Source organism: Theropithecus gelada, chromosome 15 (genome assembly GCF_003255815.1).
Source record: "Theropithecus gelada isolate Dixy chromosome 15, Tgel_1.0, whole genome shotgun sequence".
Classification (NCBI taxonomy): domain Eukaryota; kingdom Metazoa; phylum Chordata; class Mammalia; order Primates; family Cercopithecidae; genus Theropithecus; species Theropithecus gelada.
Genome location: NC_037683.1, coordinates 60,812,786 through 60,840,110, shown reverse-complemented (window position 1 = coordinate 60,840,110; position 27,325 = coordinate 60,812,786). Strand labels below are relative to the sequence as shown.

General features: G+C 35.9%; 1 protein-coding gene across 1 annotated transcript in view; it reads left to right on the top strand.

The window, feature by feature from the left end:
* FOCAD (focadhesin) overlaps positions 1-27,325 on the top strand; it is a 315,281-nt gene that overhangs the window by 214,837 nt on the left and 73,119 nt on the right. The window contains exons 22-24 of the mRNA XM_025360104.1: positions 15,021-15,113; positions 20,788-20,876; positions 24,851-24,895. Of these exons, the coding sequence (XP_025215889.1) occupies positions 15,021-15,113; positions 20,788-20,876; positions 24,851-24,895 (227 nt within the window). The remainder of the gene's footprint in view (positions 1-15,020; positions 15,114-20,787; positions 20,877-24,850; positions 24,896-27,325) is intronic.

Below are 27,325 nucleotides of genomic sequence, written 5' to 3'. Positions count from 1 at the left end.
ATTCCAGCCCTCTTGAATGACTTTGAGGAGTTCAAGATTTCAGTGGAGGAAGTCACTGCAGATGTGGGAAGGGTACCAAGAGAAGTAGAATTAGAAGTAGAGCCTGAGGATGTGACTGAACTGCTACAATCATGAGGAGTTGCTTCTTGTGGATGAACAGAGTGGTTTCTTGAGATGGAATCTACTCCTGGTGAAGATGCTGTGAACATTGTTGAATTGACAACACAGGATTTACAATATTACATAAACTTAGCTGATAATGCAGTATCAGGGTTTGAGAGGATTGATTCCACTTTAGAGAGAAGTTCTATGGATGAAGCTATCAAACAGCATTGCATGCTTCAGAGAAATCTTATGTGAAAGGAAACATTAAGCAATGGAGTAAACTTTATTGTTATCTTAAGAAATTGACTCAGCCACCCTAACATTCATCAGCCACCCTAATCAGTCAGCAGCCATCAACATCCAGGCAAGACCTTCCACCCACAAAAAGATTAGGACTTGTCAAAGATTTATATAATTATTTACATTTTTTTATCAGTCAAATATTTAAAAAAAATTTTTTTAATGATGGGACCTCACTATGTTGCCCAGGCTGGAGTGCGGTGACTATCCACAGGTGCAGTTACAGAACACTACAGCCTCCAACTCCTGGGCCCAAGGGATCCTTCCATCTCAGTCTCTTGAGTAGCTAGGACTACAGATACATGCCACCATGCCCAGCAGTAACAAATTATTTTAAAACTAAGATATGTACATTGTTTTTTTAAAGATGTAATGCTATTACATAATATAGTATAGTGTAAGCATAACTTTTATATCCACTAGGAAACAAAAATATTGTATGACTCTCTTTATTGGATTATTAGCTTTCATGCATTTGTCTGGGACCAAACCTGTCTGAGGTGTTCCTGTACTTCCTATGTACATGTAGTGGGATAGTTTTCTTTTTCCAGAAATGCTACTATTAAATTAGTGGTAAATCTAATGATTGCAGTGGTCTTACTAAGAAATAGGATCTTACTGGCATGTAAATAAGCCCTTATATACTGTGTGTTTTGTTATTCATTTCTATTAATAACAGCCCCTAAAGAATCCATGTCCTTACAGGATGTTCTATACCCTTCACAATGGCTACAACTACATGAGAGTGAGTGAGCAAGTGAATCAATGGCTAAAAGAACTTTATTTTGAATTTAGAAGTGCTCTGTCCTCATTTCTAAAAATATACTTTGTATTTTAGAGCAGTTTTAGGTTCACAGCAAAATTGAGAGCAGTGTATGGAGCGTTCTCATGTAACTCCCTGCTCATTCTGCCCTCATGCCTACCACTCATCTTCCCATTATCCCCCACCAGAGTGGTATATTTGTTACAAATGATGAACCTACATTGACACATTACCCAAAGCCTATAGTTTATATTAGGGTTTATTCTTGGTGTTAAACATTCTGTGGGTTTGAACAAATGCATAGTGGCATGCATATAATCATATAATCATTTTAGTATTATACACGGTAGTTTTACTTTCTAAAACCCTTCTTTAATCTCCTATTCATCCCTTCCTTCTCCTTAACTCCAGGTGACCACTGATCTTTTTACTGTCTCTATAGTTTTGCCTTTTCCATAATGTCAAGTAGTTGGAATCATACGGTATGCAGATCTTCCAGACTGGCTGATTTCACTTAGTATTAGGCATTTGTTTTCTTCATGTATTTTCATTGCTTGATAGCTGACTTCTTTTTAGTGTTGAATAAAAATCCATGGTCTAGATATACTACAGTTGATTTGTCCACTTACCTACAGAAGGATATCTTGGTTGCTTCCAAGTTTTAGCCAATATGTATAAAACTGCTTTAAAGATCTTTGTGCAGAATTTTGTGTGGAGATGATTTTCAACTCTTGGGTAAATGCCAAGGAGCACACTTGCTGGACTGTATTGGTTTTGTAAAAAATGGCCAAAACATCTTCCAAAGTGGCTATACCATTTTGCATCTCCTTCCTGTTGCTCCAAAGCCTTGTCAGCAGTTGGTGTTGTGGTCTGGATTTTGACCATTCTAATTGGTGTGTAGTGACATTTCATTGTTTTTTCATTAGCATATCCCTGATATGTGAAGCATTTTGTATATGCTTATTTTTTATCTGTATATCTATTTCTTTGACTCATTTTAAAATCCGGTTTTTAGGCTTTTCATAGTTGAGTTTTAAGATTTTTTTGTATATTTTGGATAATAGTCCTTTATCAGATCTGTCTTTTGCAAATATTTTCTTACAGACTATGGCTTATCTATTCTCTTGACAGTGCCTTTTGTAGATCAGAAGATTTTTATTTTAATGAAGTCCAGCATATCCATTGTTTATTTAACACATAGTGCCTTTGATATTGTTTTTGAAAAGCTGTCATCAAGCCTAACATTATAGATATTATCCTGTGTAATCTTCTAGTAACTTCACAGTACTGTGCTTTACATTGATATCTATAATCTATTTCGAGTTAATATTTATGAAGAGTGTAAAGTCAGGGTCTAGATTCTTTTTTTTTTTTTTTTTTTTTTTTTTTGCCTCAAGATATCTGGTTGTTTCAGTATCATTTGTTGAGAAGATTATCCTTTCTCCATTGCTTTACTCTGACTTATTCTCAAATATAAACGGACTATATTTAAATACATCTGTTTCTAGACTTTCTATTCTGTTTCTTCGATCTGTTTCTCTAGTCATTGGTTCATACCATGCTTTCTTGATTACTGTAGCTCTGTAGTAAGTCTTGGAGTTAGGTATGTCAGTCCTCCAACTTTGTTCTTCTTCAATATTGTGTTGGCTCTTCTTTGTCCTTTGTCCCTTCATATGAACGTTTGAATCAGTTTGTTGTTATCCAGGAAGTAACTTGGTGAGATTTTGAGTGGGACTGTGTTGAGATTTTGAGAATTGAAGTTAGGAAGAACTGACAGCCTGACAATATTGAGCTTTCCAATCCATGAACTTGGAATATTTCTCTATTTATTTCATTCATTATTGATTTCTTTCATTAGAATTTTGTAATTTTCTCCTATAGGTATTATATATACTCACACATTTATATGTCTCTGTGTGTGTGTGTGTGTGTGTGTGTATATATATATGTGTGTATGTAGGTTTACACCTAAGTATTTTATTTCTGGAGGTGTTAATGCAAATGCTATTGTTTTTTTAATTTCAACTTCTATTTTTTCATTGCTGTCATATAGGAAAGCAATTGATTTTTGCATTGTAACCTTGTGTCTTGCAATTTTACTATAAGTGCTTATGGGTTCCAGGAGTTTTTTGTCAACTTTTTCAGATTTTCTATATAGATACTCATGTCATCTGCAAGCAAAGACAATTTTGTTTCTTTCTTCTCTTCAGCATACATTTTACTTTCTCTTTTTGTCTTATATCAGTAGAAAGAATTTCCAGGTATGATGTTGAAAAAGAATGGTGAGAGAGGACATCCTTGTCTTACTCCTGATCTTAGTGGGAATGCTTGTAGTTTCTCAAAATTGTGATGTTAGCTGTGGGTGTTTTGTAGATATCCTTATCAAGTTGAGGAAGTTCTTTATTTCTAGTTTACTGAGAGTTTTTATCATGAAAAACTGTTGGATTTTGTCAAATGCTTTTTCTGCATGTATTGATACAATTATGTGATTTTTCTTCTTTACCCTGTTGATATGCTGGAATAAACATTAATTGATTTTCTAATATTGATTTAGTCTTGTGTACCTCAAATCCATTTGGTTGTGGTGTATAATTCTTTTTTACATTGTTAGATTTAATTCGCTTATATTTTGTTGAGGCCTTTTACATTTATGTTCATGAGAGATATTGCTGTGAGATTTTCTATTCTTGTTAATACATTTGTCTGGTTTTAGTTTTAGGGTAATGCTGACCTCATATAATGAGTTAGGAAGTGTTCTCTCTGCTTCTGCCTTCTGAAAGAGACTGTTCGGAATTGGCGTGATATCCTCCTTAAATGTTTGATAGAGTTCACCAGTGAACACATCTAGGACTGGTGCTTTCTGTGTTGGAAGGTTATTAATTGTCAATTCAACTTCTTTAATAGATACAGGCCTATTCAAATAATATATCTGTTTTTCATGTGAGTTTTAGCAGATCGTGTCTTTCAGGGAATTGGCCCATTACATCTAGATTATCAAATTTGTGGGCATAGAGTTATATATATTCTTTCCTTATTATCCTTTCAGTCTCCAGAGAGTCTGTAGTGATATCCCATCTTTCACTGCTGATGTTAATTTCTAAATTTGTTAAATTTGTTAAGGTGTGTGTTATGGTTCTTTTAAATTTGTTAAGGTGTGTTTTATGGTTCAGAATGTGGTCAATATTGGTGAATGTTACATGTGAGCTTGAGAAGAATGTGTGTTCTGCTGTCATTGCATGAAATAGCCTGTAGATGTCAATTATATCCAGTTGATTGATGGTGTTTTTGCGTTCAACTATGTCCTTACTGGTTTTCTGCTTGTTGGATCTGTCCATTTCTGATAGAGAAGTGTTGAAGTCTCCAGCTATATGAGTGGATTAATCTATTTCTTCTTGGAATTCTATCAGGTTTTGCCTTATATCTTTTGATGCTTCATTAATAGGAGCATACACTCTAAGGATTGTTATGTCTTCTTGGAGAATTGACCTATTTAGTACGTAATGTCCCTCTTTATTTTTGACAGCTTTCCTTGTTGTCAGGTCTTCTCTGTCATAAATTAATATAGGTCCTCCTGCTTTCTTTTGATTAATATTAGCATAGTGTCTTTTTCTGTCCATTTACATTTTATCTGTATGTGTCTTTACATTAAAGTAGATTTCTTGTAGACAACATGTAGTTGGGTCTCAGTTTTTTATCTACTTTGACAATCTTAATTTGCTTCCAAAATGATTATTGATATATTTTGATTAATATCTTCTATATTTGTTACTTTTTTTTGTTTGTTGCTCATTTTCCTTGTTCTGCTTTTGTATTCTCTTTTTGTCCCTTTGGTTTCAATTGAACATTTTATATGATTTTTTAATCTTTTGTTAGCATATCAGTTATGTTTATCTTTTTACTTTTTAAGTGGTTGCCATACAGTATGCAATATATATTTACAACTAATCTATGTCTACTTGCAAACAACACTATACCACTTCACAGGTGGTGTAAATACTTTGTAATAACAAATAATCCTAATTTTGCCTCTCATTCCTTGTATCATTGCTATCATTCATTTCACTTATACATAAGCATATGTGATCATATACATGACTACTATTATTATTTTTTAACAAGCTGTTATCTGTTAGATTAATTAAGAATAGGAAAATAAAAGCTTTTATTTCATGTTCACTTATCCCTCCTCTGATGCCTTCCTTTGTTTATCTAGATCTGAGCCTCTGATCTCTATAATGTGCTTACTACCTAAAAAAACTTTAAACATTTCCTGCAAGGGAAATGTACGGGTAATAAATTTTTTCAATTTTTGCTTGTCTGAGCAAGGCTTTATTTCTCCTTTATTTTTGAAGGATCATTTTGTGGGGTACAGAATCCTAGGTTGGTCGTTTTGCTCTCTCAGCACTTTATTTCACTCTCTTCTCTTCTTGCTTGCATATTTTCTGGTAGAAAGGTGGATATAAAACTTATCTTTGCTTCTCTATAGGTAAGGTATGTTTCCTTCTGGCTTTTTTCAGAATTTAAAAAAATCATTGCTTTTATGTAGTTTAAATACAATATCCACATACCTATAGGTTTTTGGCATTTATCCTACTTGGTGTTGTCTGAGCCTCCTATAACTGAGCTTTGATGTCTGACATTAATTTGGGAAAATCTCAAGATGATTTCAAATATTTCTTCGATTTTTTTTCTCCCTTATTTGTCTGGAATTCCTATTATGTGTATGTTATAACTTTTGTAGTTGTTCCACAGTTCTTAGATATTCTGTTTTCTTTGCTTCATTCTTTTTCCTCTTCACTTTTTAGTTTTAGAGGTTTCCATTGAGATATCCTCAATATCAGAGATTCTCTCCTCAGTTGTGTCCAGTCTGTTAATAAGCGCATTAAAAGCATTCTTCATTTCTGTTACCATGCTTTTCATCTCCAGCATTTATCTTTTGCAGGGGAATCTTTGATTTTTCTATCTTTCTGCTTACATTGTTCATTTGTTCTTGCATATTGTCTCTATTATCTGTTATGGCCTTTACCACATTAATCACGGTTATTTTTAATTCAGAGTCTGCTAATTAATTCCAGCATCCCTGCCATATCCTTACTTGGTTCTGATAGTTGCTCTGTCTCTTTAAACTATGTATTTTACCTTTTAGTCTTCCTTGTAGTTGTCTCTTGATAACCAGACATACATATTAGGTAAAAGGAAATAAAGTAAATAGGTCTTTAGTAATGTAGCGGTAAGGTGGTCGAGGAGTAGAGTCATTCCATAACCCTATAATTAGGTCTCAATCTCATAGTGAGCCTAGAACTTTCACAAGTGTTTCCCAGGATTTGGATTTTTTTCTCTTTTTCACTTCCTTAAGTGGGATAGGATGGCTGGAATGGGCTAGAGTTGTCTATTTCCCTTCACCCACTTAGAAGGCTACAGGATCTTGGAGATGGGTATTTCTTTCCTCCAGGCTGGTTAGGTGCTGATAAAACTATTAGGTTAGGCTCTGTTGTATAGTTTCTTTTTTCTGGTGGCAGACCTTGTTAAGAATAGAATGCTGTTATATTTCAAAACGTTTTTCCCCTCCCCCTGCTGTGATCACAAGGTGAGTTTTTTTTCTGATATTCATTATGAGAACTGATTGAGCTTCTGGAGCTAAATAAAACTCATAGAGCTAAAACTCATAGAGCTTCTGGAGCTAAAACCCTCCCTATGACTGGGTCCACCTAGAGTTTTAAATTCTCAATCTTGTCCATTCTTAGCCTCCAGCCATTCATCAACTATCATTCAGGTTTTTCTGCCCCAGCACTGGTTACTATGGTGGTTTCTGTCTGTGGGTTTCTACTTTGGTAAGCTGTGATTGTCTCTGTAGCTGCCTGTCTGTCTCTCCAACTTTGAGAGCAGCACTTTGCTCTGTGACCTCATTTTCTTTTACAGATTTCATAACAGTTGTTGGTTTTATAGTTTGTTTAGCTTTTTAGTTGTTGTTAAGATGGAGTAGTGACTTCCAACCTCCTTACAGGCTGGACTAGAAACCTTCGCTTTCCGTATTTTGAAGTGTATTTTGATTTGTGTTAATTGTTGATATTTCTTTAACTACATGATTGCTAAACTAAGTAATTTTCAATGCTATGGAGAGCTAGCTGTTTAATGTAATCTGTGATAAATTTCCTTGGAAAGTATTATATCCTCTTGTTTTTAAAAACTTTTGGATTTTTTTCTTTGTCTTTTCTTAAAGTGAAATTCTCCCATGTTACTTTTAGAAGAATCATAGATCCAAGTTTGATTTGGGGTTGGCCTGACACACCAGGAGCAGTTCTGCAGAATGACAATCTTGTTTAGGCTTCTCTAAAACTGAAGTGGCCTCTCTCTTTGCTCCTTTTTACAGGGGACAAGCAGTAGTCATTTCAGATCAGCTAGGGCTTCTCCAAGCTCAAGTGGCTATCCTCTTTTGTTCTGATGTATACCTACTTCTCATCCTGAGGTTAACTTGGCTCCTGTTGCAGAGGAAGCTGAAGGTGAATGACAGTTTCCTTCCCTGAAATTTGCTGCCAGTCTTGTTATCCTTCGCATTTCTAACTCTGACATGACACTCTCACCTAAATTGGCTGATGCTGATTTGTCCCTGGATGAGAATGGCAGTCTGGCTTCATTATTTTCTCCATTCTTGTGCACATGCAAATTTGCCTGTTTCTGCTGCTGCTACCCAACCATATTTCTGCCTCAGCATTAGGTAATGAGTTCTCTCTTCATTTTTATTTCAGAGAAAACTTTTTCAGACCTATTGGCAGCTGTATTGTAAATAAAAGCTTTAGTTCTACATTCTTTCTTCTTTTTTTCAAGTGATAATCATTTGATTCTTTTTACCTAATAAATTAATTTTGTTTTCCTGCCTCCTTTAAATTTTTCCCTAGAAAAGTACATATGCTGTAACCAATCATTTAAAATATAAGAAGTGTATTTGCCTTTTTCTTTCAGTGTCGTCTTTATTTTAAAAAACATATTTGGTATGAAGTACAAGGAATAATGTTAGCATCTGTGCAATATGAAACAATTAGATGAACATTGTGAATAATAGTGGGGAGAAGTGGTATCTGTGCTTCTTACACATTCGCCCTAGAAAACACTGTGAAAAGTATGGTTTGCTATATTTTAGATACTCCATAATTACCATGTGGATGTGAGTTGTTATGGTAACTGTGTTTCTCCCCTTCTATTAAATAACAGAATAAATGGTTACTTGAGATGTGACTGAATTGTCAGCTTTCAAGCTAATGTTATCCTGATTGGAAACAGTAGAGAGGTAGGAGAGAAGGAGGGAGAGAGGGAAGGAAGGAGGAAATGTTGGGGAGAGAATATTTAATTTCCAGAAAACACCTGGAAAGAGATGATTGTCATTTTACTTTAAAAAGTGTCCTCCCTTCTCTTCTCGTCACTATCTGTCAGAGGAACAGGTCTAACAGTAATTTTGTCCCAACAAGATTACTATCGATGGAATACTGAAGCCCGTTATTTCTTGTATATAAATAATGGGATATGTACCAGTTGCAACTGGTTTTTCTTCTGGGAATGTGGAAACTGTGTGTGTGTGTGTGTGTGTGTGTGTGTGTGTGTATGTGTGTGTGTGTGTGTGTCATAAAGCTAAATGTGGTGGTTCAGTATTCATCTGTGTGTCTGTGTAGCAGTTGAAGTTAAATACTTTTATTTTGATAATAATGTTTACATATGGCAAGCATGAAAAATGCCTTTATAAGATTGGGGTTTTAAAATTAATAGCAAATACTTAGTTTACTTGTCAGTTTTTACATGCTACTCTTCCAATCCCATTCTGGTTTGACAATCAAAGAACGCCATCGAAGTTTGTTACCTGATTTATAGTATTTAATGAAGGGCTCTTATAATGGGTATTTTCTTGTAGATGAAATAATCATATTCGTTAAGATCACTCAAGAGGCGGAATGCAATACCAAATTTTTGGACAAAGTATTCTGAACTGTAAATTAACTAATTAGATGGATATGTAGTCCCTTGTAGTAAAACATGTATGAGGAAACATGATTACCTTTTCATTTTCTCTCCCATCATTCCCCTACAATTGCGAATTATGTGTCTAAGCAGAACATTTCCTGTTGTGATAATATTTCAAGTATACTTAATTAAAGCTTACATCATACAGATTTAAAAGTTTACAGAATTTCAATATATAAAAATTATAATATCTGCTTTAAAATTTTACCATGTCATTCAATATATTTTCATCTGGAATTAAACCTTTCCTGGCTAGAACATTTTAGACTTGCTTTTGTAAAATCTCAAAAAACTAGCTTCTCAACAACTCTGTGTCTATTTAAAATAAGTTTTAAATGTTGTGTTTCCAGAATGATTAAAACTTGAACACCATAATTTTCTGCAAATACTTGCTTGTGATAGTATGATTTTCACATAACAAGAATTTGTCTTAAAGAGAATGCTACGTATTTAATTCTGTTAAACTCAGCAGGTACTTAATTGAACACTTATGTGCGAGACACTGTTATGGGTACCATGGGAGGGATTCCAGCATGAATAGAACATGACCTCTGCTCCTTAGGATTGCATGAGATTAAGATCTAAAGACAGAATCTGTGGAGTGTTGTGGGAGAGGCACATATGTACTGGAAATATGGAGATGAGAAAAATTATTTTGGTAAGTAGAAATGAGAGGAAAATGGGTCATTCAAGGCAGAGGAAGCAGTGAGTGCAAAGATCCTGTAAAGTATAAGACAAGCTTGGGAACCAGTTCATAATTCAATGCAGCCAGAATATAGGTTTTGTAAAAGAGAGGAGCAAGACATCAGGTGGAGAAATTGGTTGAAGGTCTTGGCCAGCAGTTATTTCTTCAAGTAATTCTAAAAGACTTTGAACATTATACAAAAGAGTTTGGACTTTATTCTTTAATGAGCCATCAAAGGTTTTGGAAAGTTCTGAGTTAATGTATTAATAGTAAGAGCAGCACCATTGGGGATGTGTTAGGACAAAGAAAGGTTTTAAGCTGTTAAGAGATCAGTTACTAGATCATGTTAATCTAGGCAGGAATCGGATAGGACTAAACCAAATAAAGGAAAAAGTTGGGACATATATATTAAGTATTTCAGAAGTGGACTCAAGAATTGAGTCTCAAGGCAAGGGAGACTCCCAAGATAAATCAGAAATTTCAAACCTGGGTAACTGGAACATCGATAGATAATATTTGACGGGAACAGGAAAGATAAGAGGAAGGGTGGATTTTGAATCATGATGACAAAGAAGGGTGCAAAGTCTAATAGATGGTGAGAGGTGAAAGTTTGAGAAGTACATGTTCTAAAGCTTGTGATTTTTTTAAACTAGGTATTTTAAATTCTATATTTATTTGGGTATAATATGAATACACTAGAGTTCTCCCATTTTACTGTCTAGTTCTGTGATTTTTGGTAAGTGCACACATTCCTCCAACCAGCACTATGGTCAAGATGAGAGTAGTTCTACCACCCTCAAACATTTCCCCATGCTCCTTTGTAGTCAGCCCCTTTCACCACCTCCATCTCCTGACAACCTCAAATGACTAAGAGGACTGAACTCCAGGTCCTAGCCTATCCTCGCTTCATCGGGACAAATTTTGCTTCAGCTTTTTGTCTTATATATTGGCATTTTACTTTATATTGAATTTGGGATAGGGTAGAAGAATTACATAGTTAAATGTTTGAAAATCATCATTCTTCTGTGTTACTGATAAAGCTCTTTCTGAGCTGCCTTTATCTCTTTCCTGGATTGTTGATGTGGCCTCTGAGTAGGTTTTCTTGTGTTGACCTTTGCTATCTTTAGTCTATTTTCAACAGAGCAGTCAGCATTGTCCTTTTACAATATAAATTAGATCATGTAATTCTTTTTCTCAAAAACTTATAATGGTCCTCTCTTCAGTAAGAATAAAAGCAAGTCCTGAACAGTGCCCTAGAAGGCCCTGAATTCTCTGGGTCCCCATTAATTCACGAACTTTTTCTCTTTCTACTCTGTGTTTTGCTCATTTTGTCTATTGTATTTAGACTGGCCTCTTTTCTCTTTCTCAAACAGGTCAGTTGTGTGCTTGCCCAGGACCTTTGCCTTACCATTATCTTTAAATTGAGGTGTCATTCACATAACATAAAACAAACCATTTTAAAGTGTGCAATTCACTGGCATTTAGTACATATACAATGTTGTACAACTATCACCTCTATTTGGAAACGTTAGTTCCGAAACATTTCATCTCTTCCAAATGAGACCATGTCCCCATGAAGCATCCACTTTCTATTCCCTCCTCCTTTCTTCCTGTCTCCCTTCCCCTCTCCCCCTGGCAGCTACTAATCTACCTTCTGTCTCTATGACTTTACCTATTCTGGATATTTCATATAAGTGACATCATATAACACGTAACCATTTGTGCCTGATTTCTTTCACTTTGGCATAATGTTTTCAAGGTTCCGCCATAGTGTATCAGTACTTCATTCTTTTTATGACCAAATAATATTTCATTATATACATATTGCATATTTTATTCTTCTAGTTTTCCATTGATGGACATTTGGATTGTTTCTACCTTTTGGCTATTGTGAAAGTGCTGCTATGAACACTGATGTACATGGATTTGTTTGAATACCTGTTTTCAGTTGTTTTGGGTGTATACCTTAGGTGTGGAATTGCTCAGTCATATGGTATTTCTATGTTTAGCTTTCTGAGGAACCACTAAAGTGTTTTCCATACCAGCTGAACCATTTTTTATTCCCATTAGCACTTACTTTGGTCTTTACATCCTCACCTCCTCCAAGTTTTTGCCCATACTTTACCTTCTCTACAAGATCTACTCTAACCACCCTATTTAACTCTATAACCTGCTCCTATCCCTGCCCTCACCTCATTAGCATTCTTCTCTCCCATGTATATATTCCTATTGTGGTCTCTTCTTTGGGCACATGTGTAATGTTTCATTATAACTCACTGCCTCTTACGCATTGAAACTTGACTTTTATTCTTCCCTAAGCCATAGGACCGTGCATCTCAATTCTCCATCAGATAGCTGTCATTGCAAGAGTATGTGTAGTTACTTATATATAAAAAAAAATTCCACACATTCATTAAAGCTGAGTGATACAGTGATCGAGAACCCTACTTTATCATCTGCTGAACAACTAGGTTGCAACTTCATGATTTGAACTTATTTTGTTGGTTGGATTTTTTTCAAAGGCTTCTCACAAGTATAGCAAATTGGACATAATTGTCATACTTTATAATTGAATTTATTTTTCACCCTAGTAACATTAACCTAAAATATAGGTGATATGGATTACTATACAGTATATTAAATTGAAATAGCATTCTAAAATATGTTTTTGTTAAAAATGGTCAGGGGAGTCCTTTTAGCTTGTGACACAATGGCACTTTAAGGGCATGACTTTCTTCAAGCTGTTTCTCTAAAGTCTCTCTTCATTAAGAGAAAAAGCAAAAGCAAGAAAATGCATTTTTAAAGAGATTTGTGCACAGCTGACTCCATAGAACACTAAAACTAGGGTATAATCCCATAAAACATGGGGAGTTCAGGCTGGCGTCTAGGCTGAAGCATTCTACTGTGCTCCTGTACCCACCTTCAGCTATAGTTGAAGCAGCAGGAAGAGGATTAGCTTTAACCTTGAGTTTATAACCTCCTTTTAAATAGGTTTCCTGGCCGGGCGCGGTGGCTCACGCCTGTAATCCCAGCACTTTGGGAGGCCGAGGCGGGCGGATCACAAGGTCAGGAGATCGAGACCACGGTGAAACCTCGTCTCTACTAAAAATACAAAAAATTAGCCGGGCGCAGTTGTGGGCGCCTGTAGTCCCAGCTACTCGGGAGGCTGAGCCAGGAGAATGGCGGGAACCCGGGAGGCGGAGCTTGCAGTGAGCTGAGATCCGGCCACTGCACTCCAGCCTGGGCGACAGAGCGAGACTCCGTCTCAAAAAAAAAAAAAAAAAAAAAAAAAAATAGGTTTCCTGGCATGAATGTTTTCATGTTTAGAGGCTGAACATTTGATTTGCTCATTTTCATTTACATTTTTTCCATAATCCTTTCCTTTTTAAAACTCAAGTTTAAAAAGCAATTGTGAGACCATTGTCTTCCCCGCAAATTGCTCTTTTGCCAATTTGCTGAGGCTAAGGGTATTCTCAGTAGTACAATGATTCTGTGGGTTATTTGGCAAAAATTTAAAAATATTTTAAGCTTGTAAAGTAAGAGAGAAACGTTTTGGTTGTGGTGATTGAGTATTGTTTCTGTTAAATCCAGGTGTCAAAATAGGACTTGAAGATAATTATTATATTTTATGAAAAGGGAACAGAACTGATAGGAAAAAAGTTAAAGAAAACTGCCCACATTTTGGAGATAAAGAGCAGAGCCAAAACCTGATCAACGCCTCCCCAACTGGAAATAGAACCTAGGTTGCAGTTTGCCACCTGAATAACAGGAGAAGAAGCAGGAGCTGGAGGACTCATTCCTTCAAGGATTTTTGTTGACTTGTTGACAAGGCTCCCCTCACCCTGCTCGTTGTAGTACTTATTCAGGAAAAGTCCTGTCTTTATAATTACTTTTAAGTTCATTTCATGGCTGAGTATCTGTTTCATACTGTATAAGATCAATTTTTTAAAAACCGCAATGCCATTAGAAGTAATAGATAGCAGTCGGAATTAACCTCTTTGTTTTCTTTATTCCCATGGATTCTTCCTATTTGTGTCCATTTCTGGGTCTCTCACTGGTGGAAAAGTCTCTGCAGACACAGATAATCTTCTCATCTTTCCACAGTACCTTGTATATAGTAGGACCTCGCTAAGACTGGGATTAAAGAACATACTAGAGGCCGTGGGAACCAACTGTATTCAGAGAGACTATTATCTTCTTATCTTCCCTGTCACAAGGCACTGGAGAATATTAATCCTTATAATACAATAAAATGTCCTTAAACAGTAGTTATCATGATTCTGGTGTAATTACATACAGATTTGTTTTCTCTCTCTCTCTCTCTCTCTCTCTCTCTCTCTCTCTCTAGTCTGTAGGACACAGACTAAAGTTTTAGTTGTTTGACTTTTGATGTGTTACAGGAATCTTGAAATATAATGCACTGTGACTGTTTTTCTTGATTGATCTTTCTTTAACAGAAGCAGACCTTGGGAAGATTTGTTGCAAGAGAGCCGTGTACTAATAGGTAGAAACAGAAATGACTATGAAAACCAGATGTTTTGTCTGGGCTTCTATTGAGAAACAGGGTTTCCATGTTGGCATATATAATTTTTCTCTTGTTTACCCACACTGATTAAAGGCCATTGATCTAGTGGTGTGCACAATTGCTGTGTGCAGTACTCATTTGCATGCTCTTACCACTGTGGTTTCTATACAACATGATATTTCTGTTGGCAATATAAGTTTATTACTTCAGAATGGTCATATTGGAAATCCAGGATATGAGCAATATTTATTTTTATTTAAAATTACTAGGGGGATTTGTTAGACAATGCCTAGTTTCCTGACATTGGCAAGAGGCCTTGAAATTAGAGTTTCCCCCTAATTTTCAAGGGTAGATTTGTATTACATGTACATTTTAACTTGTTATTATTGTAGGATTTTATTTGCTTCGATTTACAAAATTCTATGCTTACTCTATTTTGTCTTCACAAGACTCTAAACTCTTCTCCTTAGGAATATCCAAAGATATTATTTGTGGTTCTGATCCTAGACTGATTTGGTTTGTTTTCAGAATCTAAACCACTTAAAGAAAAGAAAGAACTGATGATACAGTTATAATTTTGTTCTGTTTTAATACTGTGTAGTCTAACATGCTGTGGTACATTTTTCCCACAGGTTCATATCCAGCTTTCAGAGTGGCACCGTGCGATTTTTCTTCCACAGGCCTGGCTTGCATACATGAGTCGAGCTTATCATGCCATTTTACAGGTAATGAAACCACAGGATAGGTTTGCTTTGGCGAAATGTCTCCTTATCTCACGTTTTACTGGAAATGTGTATTTAATATAAAAGCAGTTGGAAAAACAGCACTACCAAAAATGTAATGGTTGTTTTTGCTCATAAAAGAATGTGAGGCGCATATATATATATTTTGCATTGCTGCACTTAAAATTAAACAGCGATGCCCCCCAAATCTGTGTCTCCCATCCAAAACTCCTTCCTGAGCGCTACTCTCCTCCATCCTGCTGCCTTCTGGACATCCTTGCTTGGCTGCCCCACAGCACCTGACTTGAGTGCATCCCAAACTGAGCTCATCATCTTCCATTATACCAGTACTTCCTCAAGCTGGACTTGCTTACATCTCCAGCCTGATCTCTTAAACCTTCCCCCAGATTTATATGTTTCAGTCTTGTTAAATTTCTTTGTTTTCCTAAACTCAGTATGTCTTTCATAACCTCTTAGCTTTTACACACACTATTCTTTCTGTCTCTGACCCTGCCATTCCCTCTTTACCCACCTAATTTCTACTTGTTCTTTACCTACCCAATTTCTACTTGTTCTCTAGATCAATTTATCTGGTCAGGCACTGTGTGCCTTACTTCTCTCACCTTGGATTATATGCCCTTCTTGTGTACTTGCTTAGTATCTGAGCTTCCCTTTTTGAAGCCCTTATCATGTTAGTTATTTGGCGAGGACCTCCAATTGTCTCTATGCTCCTAAGGGTAGGAGGTCTGTTGTCTCTGGCCCTGACATAAGTGTCTAGACATACTAGGTGCTCATTAAATGAATGAGATATTCTCAATTTACATTTATTTGATCCAATAATATTATAAGTTATAGTTCGTTAATTTTTAAAATTAGAAATAATTTTTAATCAGTTGGGGAATATACAGTTAACAATATAAGAAAACAACTAGCTTAATTGTTTTTCCTAGCTTAAAATTGATTATTAAGGATAACAGGAAAAATCCGATGCTACTTAAGTAATTTATGTCCCAGAATAAGATTTCCATGGAGGGTTAGAAGTGCGGTATTGTGGTTAGAGATAACAGCTCTCCTATAAAATGAGGTGAGGGAGTGAGGGGGGCATAGGATAGGTTGAGATGAATGACTGTCTGGGCAATGGTGTTCTAATCGCAAAACCTTTTTGCAACCCATCTTATGGATCCTAGAACTCGTAAAACACTAATGTATCTTCAGAGATTCTGATTCATTAGAAGTGAATAGGGGACCAGGAATCTCCGTGTTCTACAAGCTGCCAGGTGATTTAAATCCACATAGTCTACCAGCCAAACTTTGAGCAAACGGTTTTAGAAGATCCTCTAAATGTACTGTAATATGCATTTTAAAGATGTTCCTTTGGAATCATCATTTTCTTTTGCTTATTGTTTCCTTACTCAATTTTTATCTTCAGCAGCATCTGGGCACCCAGCATGTTTTGGATAAATGCATGAGTGAATGAATGAATGACTCACGTCTCTGTATTTCTTTAACAGCCAATTACAGTTTTTAGTCAGGAAGCATGAGATTGCAAGTCAGAGTATGCACTTTTTCTCACATTCATTTTTCCCCAAGTAATGTTGAGTTTTTTCTTCACCAAACTATGGAACATGTTTTATTGGGGAGGTCCCATGCTGGGTGTGTGGGACACTGAGGGCACTCCTTCCTCACAATGAGCTCCCAGTCCATTGGTGGAGGCTAACATGCCCAATAGCAATTCCAGTACAATATCTTTGGTACATTAATAAAGGATGTTCAAAATGCTATGGGCACCTGGAGAAAGGGATGAAGAGCTCCTCCTCCTGCAGAATGAACTGAGAATTCTATTTAGCTCTTAGTGTAAGAAAGGCTAAATTGAATAGGATTATAGTATAATTCTGCAGATGACTTGCAACTGATTAAAAAAAAAGCCGTGATTTTTTTTTAATAAGGGCTATGGTTTGTTGAGTAACTAGTGTGTGTCCAATACTTAACATATATTATTTCAATTAATCTGTACAGAAACCCTTTGAAGTGGATGTTATTAACCCCATGTATAATAGGATTATAGATGGGGAAGCAGGGTTAGCTAGGAAAGCAAAGCAAACAGTTCAGGAACCCAACAGGCACTAAATGAAAATACAGGAACTTAACCTGGATTTGTCTGACTCCAGAGCCTTAGCTTTTTCCACTGTGCCATGTATCTTCCCTAACACTGTCATTAATTGTTATAATAAATAATGCAAGTTTGTTTAATGTTTTAAAGGGCAGATCTATTTGATCTATGAAAAACCTGTTGGTTTTTCATGATTTTTAGCAGTGCAGGTCAATTATTCTGCTATTAAGGTGATGGTTGGTATCTTTATTTATCATTTAAAATCCCTTAACTTTGGATTTCTAGTAAGTCCAGTTCCATTGAGAGTTGGTGACAAAAGAAGAGAAAGTGAAAGGATGGATTAAAATGAGATTTGCAGTATTATTTAAAAGTACAGCAGTGTGTTTTAGGCTATCACTATTACTTGAAAGTACACTGATGCATTTACGCTTAAACAAGTTTTTTAAATGAGTCCACACACTTAAATAGAGTTTATGGTATCTTGGAATAATTGGAGCAACTGCCAGACTCCTTGTCTATATCAAGAATTTCTGTCCTAGAAGACACTTTTTCTGTACAGGAATTATAGTTACTTCCATCTGGTGCTAGACATATTTTTTAGCATTAAACTAGAGGATCATTTCGAGGAGCGATGTTTTATTCAATTAAGCCTAGGAAACCCACTAAAAGGTACATTCTCCATTACTTCCTGGAGGCTAATTAGGATGTAAGTCTGAGATCTGAACACTACTTGTAGCTTCTGCTTAGATGTCTGCTTCAAGCCTTACCTAATTTTTCCGTAGGAACCTGGGGTTTTTAACTATAAGCATATCAAAGTGGTTGACATGGAGAGGTATTTAGATTTCTTCCCATTAAGATGAAAAATGCAGATAGAAGCTGACTGACAGTACAGAGGCCATTTTGGTTAGGAGCCCTCTACAGTCTTTATCTTGTTACCCTTCTGGGATGCTGTGGAGGTTAAGGTCTCCAGCCTTTGTGAAAAGGGCTCTTTGGAATTGTAAATATGATCTCAAACAGGAGAGAGGTATGAAAGCAAATTAACTGTAGGCGTTTTTTCCTGAATTGGCCGTCTAGTTGCCAAATAATCTGAAATCAGAGCCCAGATCAGGAACTGCAGCTTCTAATAAGTTACTCTATGACAGCTTATACTTTTTTTCCTTTTTTGTGTGTGTATGTTTGTTTTGTTTTAAATGTATAGGAAGCTAGGTGAAATTACTTACTATAATCAACAAGTTCTTATGGTATAGGCTAAAGATTAAAAATCAGAGGGGATAGCTAGATTAATCATTGGAATCTACAGGCAATCCAAAAATCCTCAATTCAGGTGATCACTGTAGCCATTTTGCTCCCAATAAGTTTTTCTCAAAAATGTTAGTCAGAAAAGCAGAGATGACTGAGATGAATGCTGCTGGATCTCTCTATTACCAGTACATCAAGAATTGGAAGACAACATGGATCTGAGTAAATAGCCCAACATAGATTGGCTGGCAGGGATTAATGAGGGAGACATTCCAGAAAAGGAGATGGAAAAGAACAGACTCAGAGAAAGAAAAAACATGAAAACGACTTAGTCGCAATAGAATGGTCGTGCTGGTTTGTGACTGCAGGGAAGATTAAAATGGTAGGCCTTCTTAAGAAGGTGCATGTATTCTAGTTTTCTTGTGTTTTGTTTATTTTTAAACGATTTTTAACCTTTTAATTTCTTGTTCCTTGCCTTTTTTGGAAAAGCATTATAGGAAATGTTTTAGGGGTAAGGAGGCATAATTTAAGAAGCATAACTGAGACAGGCAATAAAAATTGTTTTATACTTTGTTTTGCCTGGACTCCTGGGAGACCAATATTAATATCTTGCTAGTTTCCAAGAAACAAACAGGAGAATGAAAGGGCCAGAATTCTATCTTTGAAAGTATGGAGAATGAGGATGGATATGATTGAAGCAAACTATGAAGGATGTGAATAGAGTGTCCGTTACATCTCAGAGTGCCTGAACTGGCGAGCCCCAGGGTATGGTGAGTTGGGAGTTGTGCTAAATACGCAAACTCCGTAGATTGATAAATAGTCTTTGACCTCACAGGGTGAGTAACTGTGAGAAGTACTAGGGCATATAACTTTATAGTCTGGATATTAGATTTTTGGGAACCTCTTACTCCATGAGATTATACAGGTAAAAATATGGATTATTTCAGGAAATATTTAGATAAATTCATGAAAGATGGTTTTGTAAGAAAATAAGAGGGGGGTAGAGATCTTTGGTTATTGACAACAAATCTAATAACGGTAACTATTATTTGTTATCAGGCACTATGCTAAATAGGCACTTTTTTATATTATTTATTGTCATGCTTTAATACCATGAGATATTTGTTGGCCACATTTTACAAATGAGGGAACTGAAGCTTAGAGAAGTGAAGTAACTTGTCTGAGTTTACACAGCCAGTAAGTGTAAATGGCATTAGGCCAAGGCATTCTGAGCCTATGTCCTTAACTCTTCAATGTGTATCACTTTTCTAAGTATGGAGAGATACATACTTTTCTTCTATAGACTATATCTTAGAACTCTAAAATCAATAAGAAAAAGACAGCTAATAGAAAAATGGACAGAATAGAAAAATCCTGATAGTTAAGTAAGATGTGAAAAGATGCCCAATCTCACTAGTAAATAATGAAATAACATTAAAACCATAGTGAAGACCATTTCATATCCACCAAAATGGTAAAAATTAAAAGCCTGACAATTCTGATTGCTGGTGAGAATATGAAGTAACCAGAACTCTTGTTTACTGCTTGTGAGATGTAAACTGGCACATCTACTTCTGCTAATGGTTGGGCATTACACTGCTGAATTCTTGTCCAAGTTAGGGCCCATCAACAAATCAATATTTTAATCACATTTAGATAACGTAATTGGTGATGGAGTAGAAGGGGAAGCATCTGATTAAAATAATTCTGAGTAAAAAAATGGAAAAGATAATACATATTTAAAGGCCTTGGACTTGAACAATGTTAGCAATATTTTTTTCACATGGTAGAATTTGGGAATTATGGTATCTATTTTTATAAGTTCACTCAAGAAATAGAATTGTGATGTGGAGCTGTTGGAGAATAAACTATGTTGTATCTTACCTGAATCTTAAGTGTTACGTGCTTTATCTAGCTTGTTTTCTATGTTTCTGTTGTAATACTGGTGTACGTCCCTCAATCTTGGTATATTTTGGTGTTAGCTAAAATTATCAGTTGCTAACAAAGGCAGATCACTAGCATGTAGGAGATTTTTTAAATGGGGCCTCTGAAATTCAAATTTGATTCAGTAAGTATCCCAAAATGAAATTCTCTGCACTAAATTTGCCAAACATACAACTTCTCTAGGATTTTACCTCTTTGGTGAATGTAGAAATACCTGAGCATTGATGTGATGATTTCTCCTCACACATTCTTTTTCATAATCTAATATCCTATCCTGAACACTTAAGGCCAAATGGGAAATGATATATCTGTGTTTTCCAAAGAAATTTTAAAATCACTTCAGCCATCGAGTTTGCATGCTGATTTATGCTGTGATTTTTGCAGGGAAGACTAGGAGAGCTGGAGTTGCAATTAAAACATGGAAAAGAAGAACCTGAGGAGGTGCAGTACAAAAAGAGCACAGCCTGGCTCTGGTAAGGGTTCGTGTTCAGCTGCCCATTATTTGTCATGGGAAGTGAGCTATGAGGGGAAAGGTAACTACTTTGAAGGCTTTAAGGTTAGTAGGTTTAACTTCTATATGAGCCTGAAGGGGAAATGACAGAAGAGCTGATAGATGTATTCCCTAGATAGAAGATGGAGAGCTTTATTTATAAATTATACATACACACACACACGCGCGCACACACACACACGCGCACACACACACACACACGCACACACACACACGTTCTAAAACAATGTGGAAACAGTTTGCTTTTTCCCTTTTCCACCTGTAACTGATTATTTTATATGCTTTTGAATGAAAAATTCTGTTTTTCCCACTCTGTTCATTGCTTTCCTACCTCACATGTAGTCAAGGATTACTTCTCCCCTCTTCTGCTCCCATTTTCCCCAAGACATAATTATTAGGAGCAACTTTACCACGTCATGGCTTTAATTTCTTTGGCAGACATTTCCTAGGGAATTCCCACTATATTATCTAGAAATATATTAGTACTGGCTCATAAAAGCAACTTAAATTGTTACATGGGTTGAGAAGAATACTGTATCAGATTTGTGTTTCACCAGCCTAAATGTAAGTAAAGTGCCTAAATAGCTTTGCCTACAACCACAGGTTGCTTTAATCTGAAAATCTGTCCAATGGTTATTTAATTATAGGTTTTCATTTACTGACAATTGGCTGATGTAGAAAAGCAGAAACTGTGTGTGTGTTTTTGATTAATTGTATTCTAAGCCATATTTTCTAGATTTGTAAAAAAAAAAAAGGCAATGAAGTTTAAACATTATGATATTGGATTTAGGATTAGAGGGTTTTGCATCCTATTTGCTCATACCTTTTGCATCTATTTTTCATTTAATCATCTGAAAGTGATAATTGGTGAAGTAGTATATTTGCTAAGTTCTTTAAAATATGTAGAAAGACCTATCGATACCTATTGCTGGTGAAAACTCATGGGCTGTGTATATATGGGTATAAAGGAGACAGGTCCCTAGAAGTTTCTTAAGAATGATATAGGCTGGGTGTGGTGGTTTACACCTGTAGTCCCAGCATTTTGGAAGGCTAAGGCAGGTGGATCATTTGAACCCAGGAGTTCAAGGCCAGCTTGGGCAACATGGCAAAACCCTATCTTTATTAAAAAAAAAAAAAAAAAAAAAAAAAAAAGAAGAAAGAAAGAAAGAAAAAAACATTTAGTTAAACCTGCAGTGACTAATAAGCTACCTTGAAGTGAGCTCTTCATCATCCTAACTTAATTGGAACACAATCCCAAATCTAAGTAAAGTCGTCACTTGATTTATTATTTCAAAAAGTATTTATTGAGTGTCTGTCATGTGCCAGGCACTGTTCTAAGCACAGAGGAACAGTAGTGAATAAAGCCCCTTCTTTGTCCTTCCAAAGCTTATACTTGAGTAGATGGAAACCTATAATAAGCAAATAAACAAAGGGAATATGATAGAAGTTGATTCGTGGAAGAAAAATAAAGTATGATAAAGGGAATAGAGAGTGAATGAGGATTGAGGGAGGTTGGGGGGTGGCGCTACCATTTTCTGTAGGGTGAACAGAGTCTTTTTAATAATGTGACATTTGAATGAAACCTGAAAGAAGTGGTGGAGTGAGCCAAGCTGATATGCAGAAGAGCATTCTAGGAAGAGGAAACAGTGAATTCATCACAGGCCCTGGGAGTGTACCTGGCAAAGCCTGTGTGGCATAGAGAGAGCAAGGATGGAAATAGTGGACATAAGAGTAGAGAAGTTCGGGAGATTGCAGGGTGGAGTCTTTGTCAGCACAAAGAGGACTTTGTGAGTGAGATGGAGAAACATTGGCAGATCTTAATCATAGAATTTGACTCATGATTTAAAAGGACCACTCTAGCTGTTATGTTGAAAATACACCCTGCGGGGCATGGTTAGGAGTCTGTTGCAGTAATTTAGGCAAGAGATAATAGTGTTTTAGACTAGGATGTTATTGTGGAAACGTACATTGATTTTGAATCATTTTAAGCAGATACCATATGATATAAATGCTAATACTTGAAATAAAGGATGTGAAAGAAAGGGATCAATCAAAGATATCTCAAGATTTTAACTAAACAAAAGTATGGCATTTCCATTTAAGACAAGGAAGACTAGAGAAAAGCAGGTCTGCGTAGAGTAGGAATCAGATTTTGGACTTAGGCCTGAGATGCCTCATTAGCCTCCAGTTAGAGATAGCAAGCAGGTTGTTGACTAGTCTGTAGTTCCAGGGAGAGCTCAGGGCTAGAGAGGTGAATTTAGTGAACATCAGCATATTGATGGCATTTAAAATCATGATGCTGGGTAAGGTCACTTAGGGAGTGAATACAGAAACGGAAGGTTTCAAAAGATTGAGCCCTGGTTCTATATTTAAAGGTGGGGAAGATGAAGAGGGAACCAATAAAGCAGATGGAAAATTAGTTATCAGTGATGTAGAAAAAGAAACAAAAGAGGGTAAAATCTTAAAAGCGAAGGAAAGAAGGTGTTCTAAGAAAGGAATAACCAACTGTGTCAAATGCTGCTGTTAGGCTGCAGAAGATAGGGACCGAGAATTGAGCATTAGATTCAGTCTCTTGAAAATAATTGGTGATCATGACGGGAGCTGTTTTGGTAAGAGTTATTGAGACAAAAGCCAGGATCTAGAGAGAGTGGAAGGAGATAACTAGGGTCATCAAGTATAGATAATCTTTTACAGGAGTTTTGATGTATAACAGACTAAGAAATGGGGCAATAGCTGGTGGGCTTGTTCTTCTTTCTTCTTTTAAAGGGTGGATACTACAGTAGGTTCACATACTAAGGGGAATAATACAAGTAGAGATGGAAAAATGTGTGATGCAGCAGAGAGGAGGGAGTAGAGAAGTAGCTTTAGTGCACAAGTGGAAAGTTTGACCTTAAATGTAAGTATACATAGGTCATCATTTGTAAATATCCCACGTTGACCAATGAAATATTACGTTGAATAGACTATATTCCATTTAGGAACACAGAAACTAGACAGTACATTTTAGAGAAATTTACAGTCAAATGCTTTTGAAAAATAAAAGATTGAGATCTATAGGAGGTATTGCACCTGTCTGAAAAACTTGCCTCTTAAGAGTGACTCATTCTCAGAGTGCTGAATAGCTAAGATTTTATTATATATCAAATGTAAATATTTATGAATGTCAATATAATTTGTATTTAAATGCAATAACTTTAATAATGTTTATGAAACCTTTAAATTTATAAAATTCAATGTTTATATTGAAAACAATCCTTTTAAAAAAGTAAATTTGACAGCAAGTGGTTATTTTTTACTTTATCTTGAAAATTCTATATTGAATTAAAAAATTTGGTTCTGTAAATATTTGAATTGTACATACCTTCTTTCTAACCCACAAGTATAATTATTTTCTTTTGGCTTTCCCATGACTATATAACAAAAGTTTGAAATTGCATTTTCTATAAACACATAGCAACTATTTCATATGTACAATTTGGAAATTGTAAATTGATGGTTTGGTGAGCTCTCAGGTGAAAAAGAGAGACTGTCTTAGTCCATTTGGGCTTCAAAATGCCACCACATTGGGGATTAGGATTTCAACATGTGAATTTGGTGGGGTATACAAACATTCGGTTCATTGTAGAGACTAATATAACGGACACTTGTATACGCACCACTCCATCTGAGATAATACTGTTACAGTGCTGTCGTATATCCCCTCTCAGTCACACATTCACCTCCTCCTTGCCTCCACTCAGTGACCTCATGAACAGGAAAATGAAGCTGTCTTTGAAGCAGAGCCCTTATTACAGTTCTTTCACCTTACACTGAAATTCTAGTACAGTTTTAAGATCTGGAGCCATTGCTGGATGTTCTTATTAATTGATGAAAAAGAGAAAGGAATGATTTCTTGTTCTACCATAAACTCTTATTTATTTTCCATCTTTATTGCAGGGTTAGAGACATGCTGACTGATGAGATCACCAAGGCAGCTGCAAAGTAAGATCCATTTAGTCTTTTATCAAACATTTTTTATAAATACTTTTTCCTGGCAGGTACATGGTACATACATTTTCTCCTTTTAGGGCATGTCATAACTTTAAGGATTTTAAAGTACTCTTCAATTATTTTTCAAAAAAATTAATCGTTACCCTTTCTTATAGTAGGTGAATTCTTACTACATGTCTTTTTGTGAAAATACAGAGGGATTGGTACTAACATATAACTTTTACATCAGGAGTCACTGAAGTTGAGCCCCTGCTATATACCTAACAGATGACATGTGCTTTGGTGCAGACTTAAAGGACTGTAATTTAGTTCAAGGGGATAAAAAAAAAATCCTTGCTAATATGAGTTATGTTGGTAGTAATTCCTTTTGTTCCATTGGTGTTACTGGGTTCAACATATCTAAAAATTGAATTTTTAAATGCTAAAAACTAATGCCAAGGCCCATTAAAAAAGCAGTTTTAGTCATGTGCTTATGGTGTTTTAACAAAAATTACTTGATTGTCACTGCCTTGATGGTTTTTATTTACCTTAAGCCAGCTCTCACTAAAAAATACCCAGAACTTGCTTGAACAATCTCTTCAGGTTCCTTTGTTAACTAATAAGTTGACTAATTGTTCCTGGCAGTAAGTTACATGCCAGTTACACTCCTCCCTTCCACCATCTCCTTTAACTGCTGCCATTTCTGTTTGACTCCTTTCTTTTTCGCCTTCAGCTAACATAGATATACCTTTGACCTAGAGAATTTCATGTGTATTGAAAGTCCATATCATCTAGAAATTTTTAATTGTAGTATAGTTTATCCTTTTCATGTCGCAAAACCTTCTGTAGCTAAATAGATTTTGCCTTAAAAACAAAACAAAAAATGATCTACCTTAGAGTTAGCTTTCTATTAGTAATTTCTTAAACAGACACTTAACTGTGAAGTCTGATCTCAGCAGATTATCACTATTCAGTCTCATGTCTTCTGGATAAAGAGAAATAGAAGTGATAATCCTCCCTGACTCAGTCCTATGGAAGGCACTGGGAGATACCTGTTGATAAAATGAAAACTAAAGTACAGAGAGCTTAGATAGAGACTCATTTATGTCTTTTTTTTTCCAGTTTGGTGAATTACAGACACAGTGGGAGAGGGCACAGTTGCGTATCAGAGGGGGAGGGGATGCTGGGATGAGAATGCAGGCTGTCTTTGACCTTTACCTGTCATAGTTTGTTCTCTTAGGTAGTCTACGTAGATCCTATTAAAAGCAGTGCTCTGACCTTTGCAGCAAAAAGGTTGAATGCAGAAGAAGCTACCAACTTTCTCCTAAAACACATTATAATTTCCCCTGTCTAGTAGCTATTGCAATTTTCCATTCTAAAATTGTATTCCAGGGTGATTGTGATCTTCAGATTCATAAAGCATCACTTTGTGACTAGTACCTAAAGAAAGTGTGTTCACATGAGTAAAAATAATTCATATTCTCGTGGCATTACCTTCTCATCAAAACTTACAAAGTATGTTATAGACCTTATTTTAATAAAGCAATCTTGACAATACTAGGAATGGCAGCAAGTGAATAAGAGATATTTTAGGTCTGGAGGCTGAGAGACTGGTGATAGAGCAGGGGAAAAAAATCATTCTGTCACCCTGTCGTCTTCTTCCCACTGGCTTCCTCCAACCCTGTGAGGTCTTCACTACTGCCCACTGCCAGCTTAGCTTCCCTATCCTTAGCTACAGCTGCCACAGGCTGATTTGGGTCAGGATAGGGCTTGTTTTGTTCAGAGCTAGAAGTTAAATGCAAAAAGTAAAATACCAATCATGGGAAGATCCTGGTTTGTTCATTTAATAACCTTTTTAAAGCTTCAGGGATGGGGTAAGGGAGAATCAGAACACGTATAAAACCTGATGATTGATGTAAATTTATTTCCATTATTATTTATTAAACAGATTTAAACCTGAAGATAAAAATCCCTAAAGTATTGAGTCACTTTACTAATATGTAATGTAATACTTTGTCCGTAAGAAAGCATCAGTGTAACTCATCCTTCCTTGTGCTTTTTAATTAGATTAATAGCATCATTTTGTTTTAAAGGACAATTTAATTAAAATGTCAGTGGTGTTGCCTAAATAAATACTGTATGGATGCTGACATGTTATTATGCAAATTAGTTGCTGCCATTTGACTGTTAGGGGATAGTTATTGAGCAACAAGGTGATGAGTTTTTACTGAACCAGTTATAGATTCCCACCTCTCCAGCTCCTCCTTGAATTCATTTCACTATGTATGTATTGAGTACCTTCTATCCATAAGTCATTGTGGCAGGCATGAAGGGAATGCGAAAAGTTAGTCATGGTACCTTTATGAAATGTGTAACTTGGCCTAGGGCTGCACTGTGTAGAGTGGACTAGGTTTTTAATTCAAAGATTATTGTCCAAATATT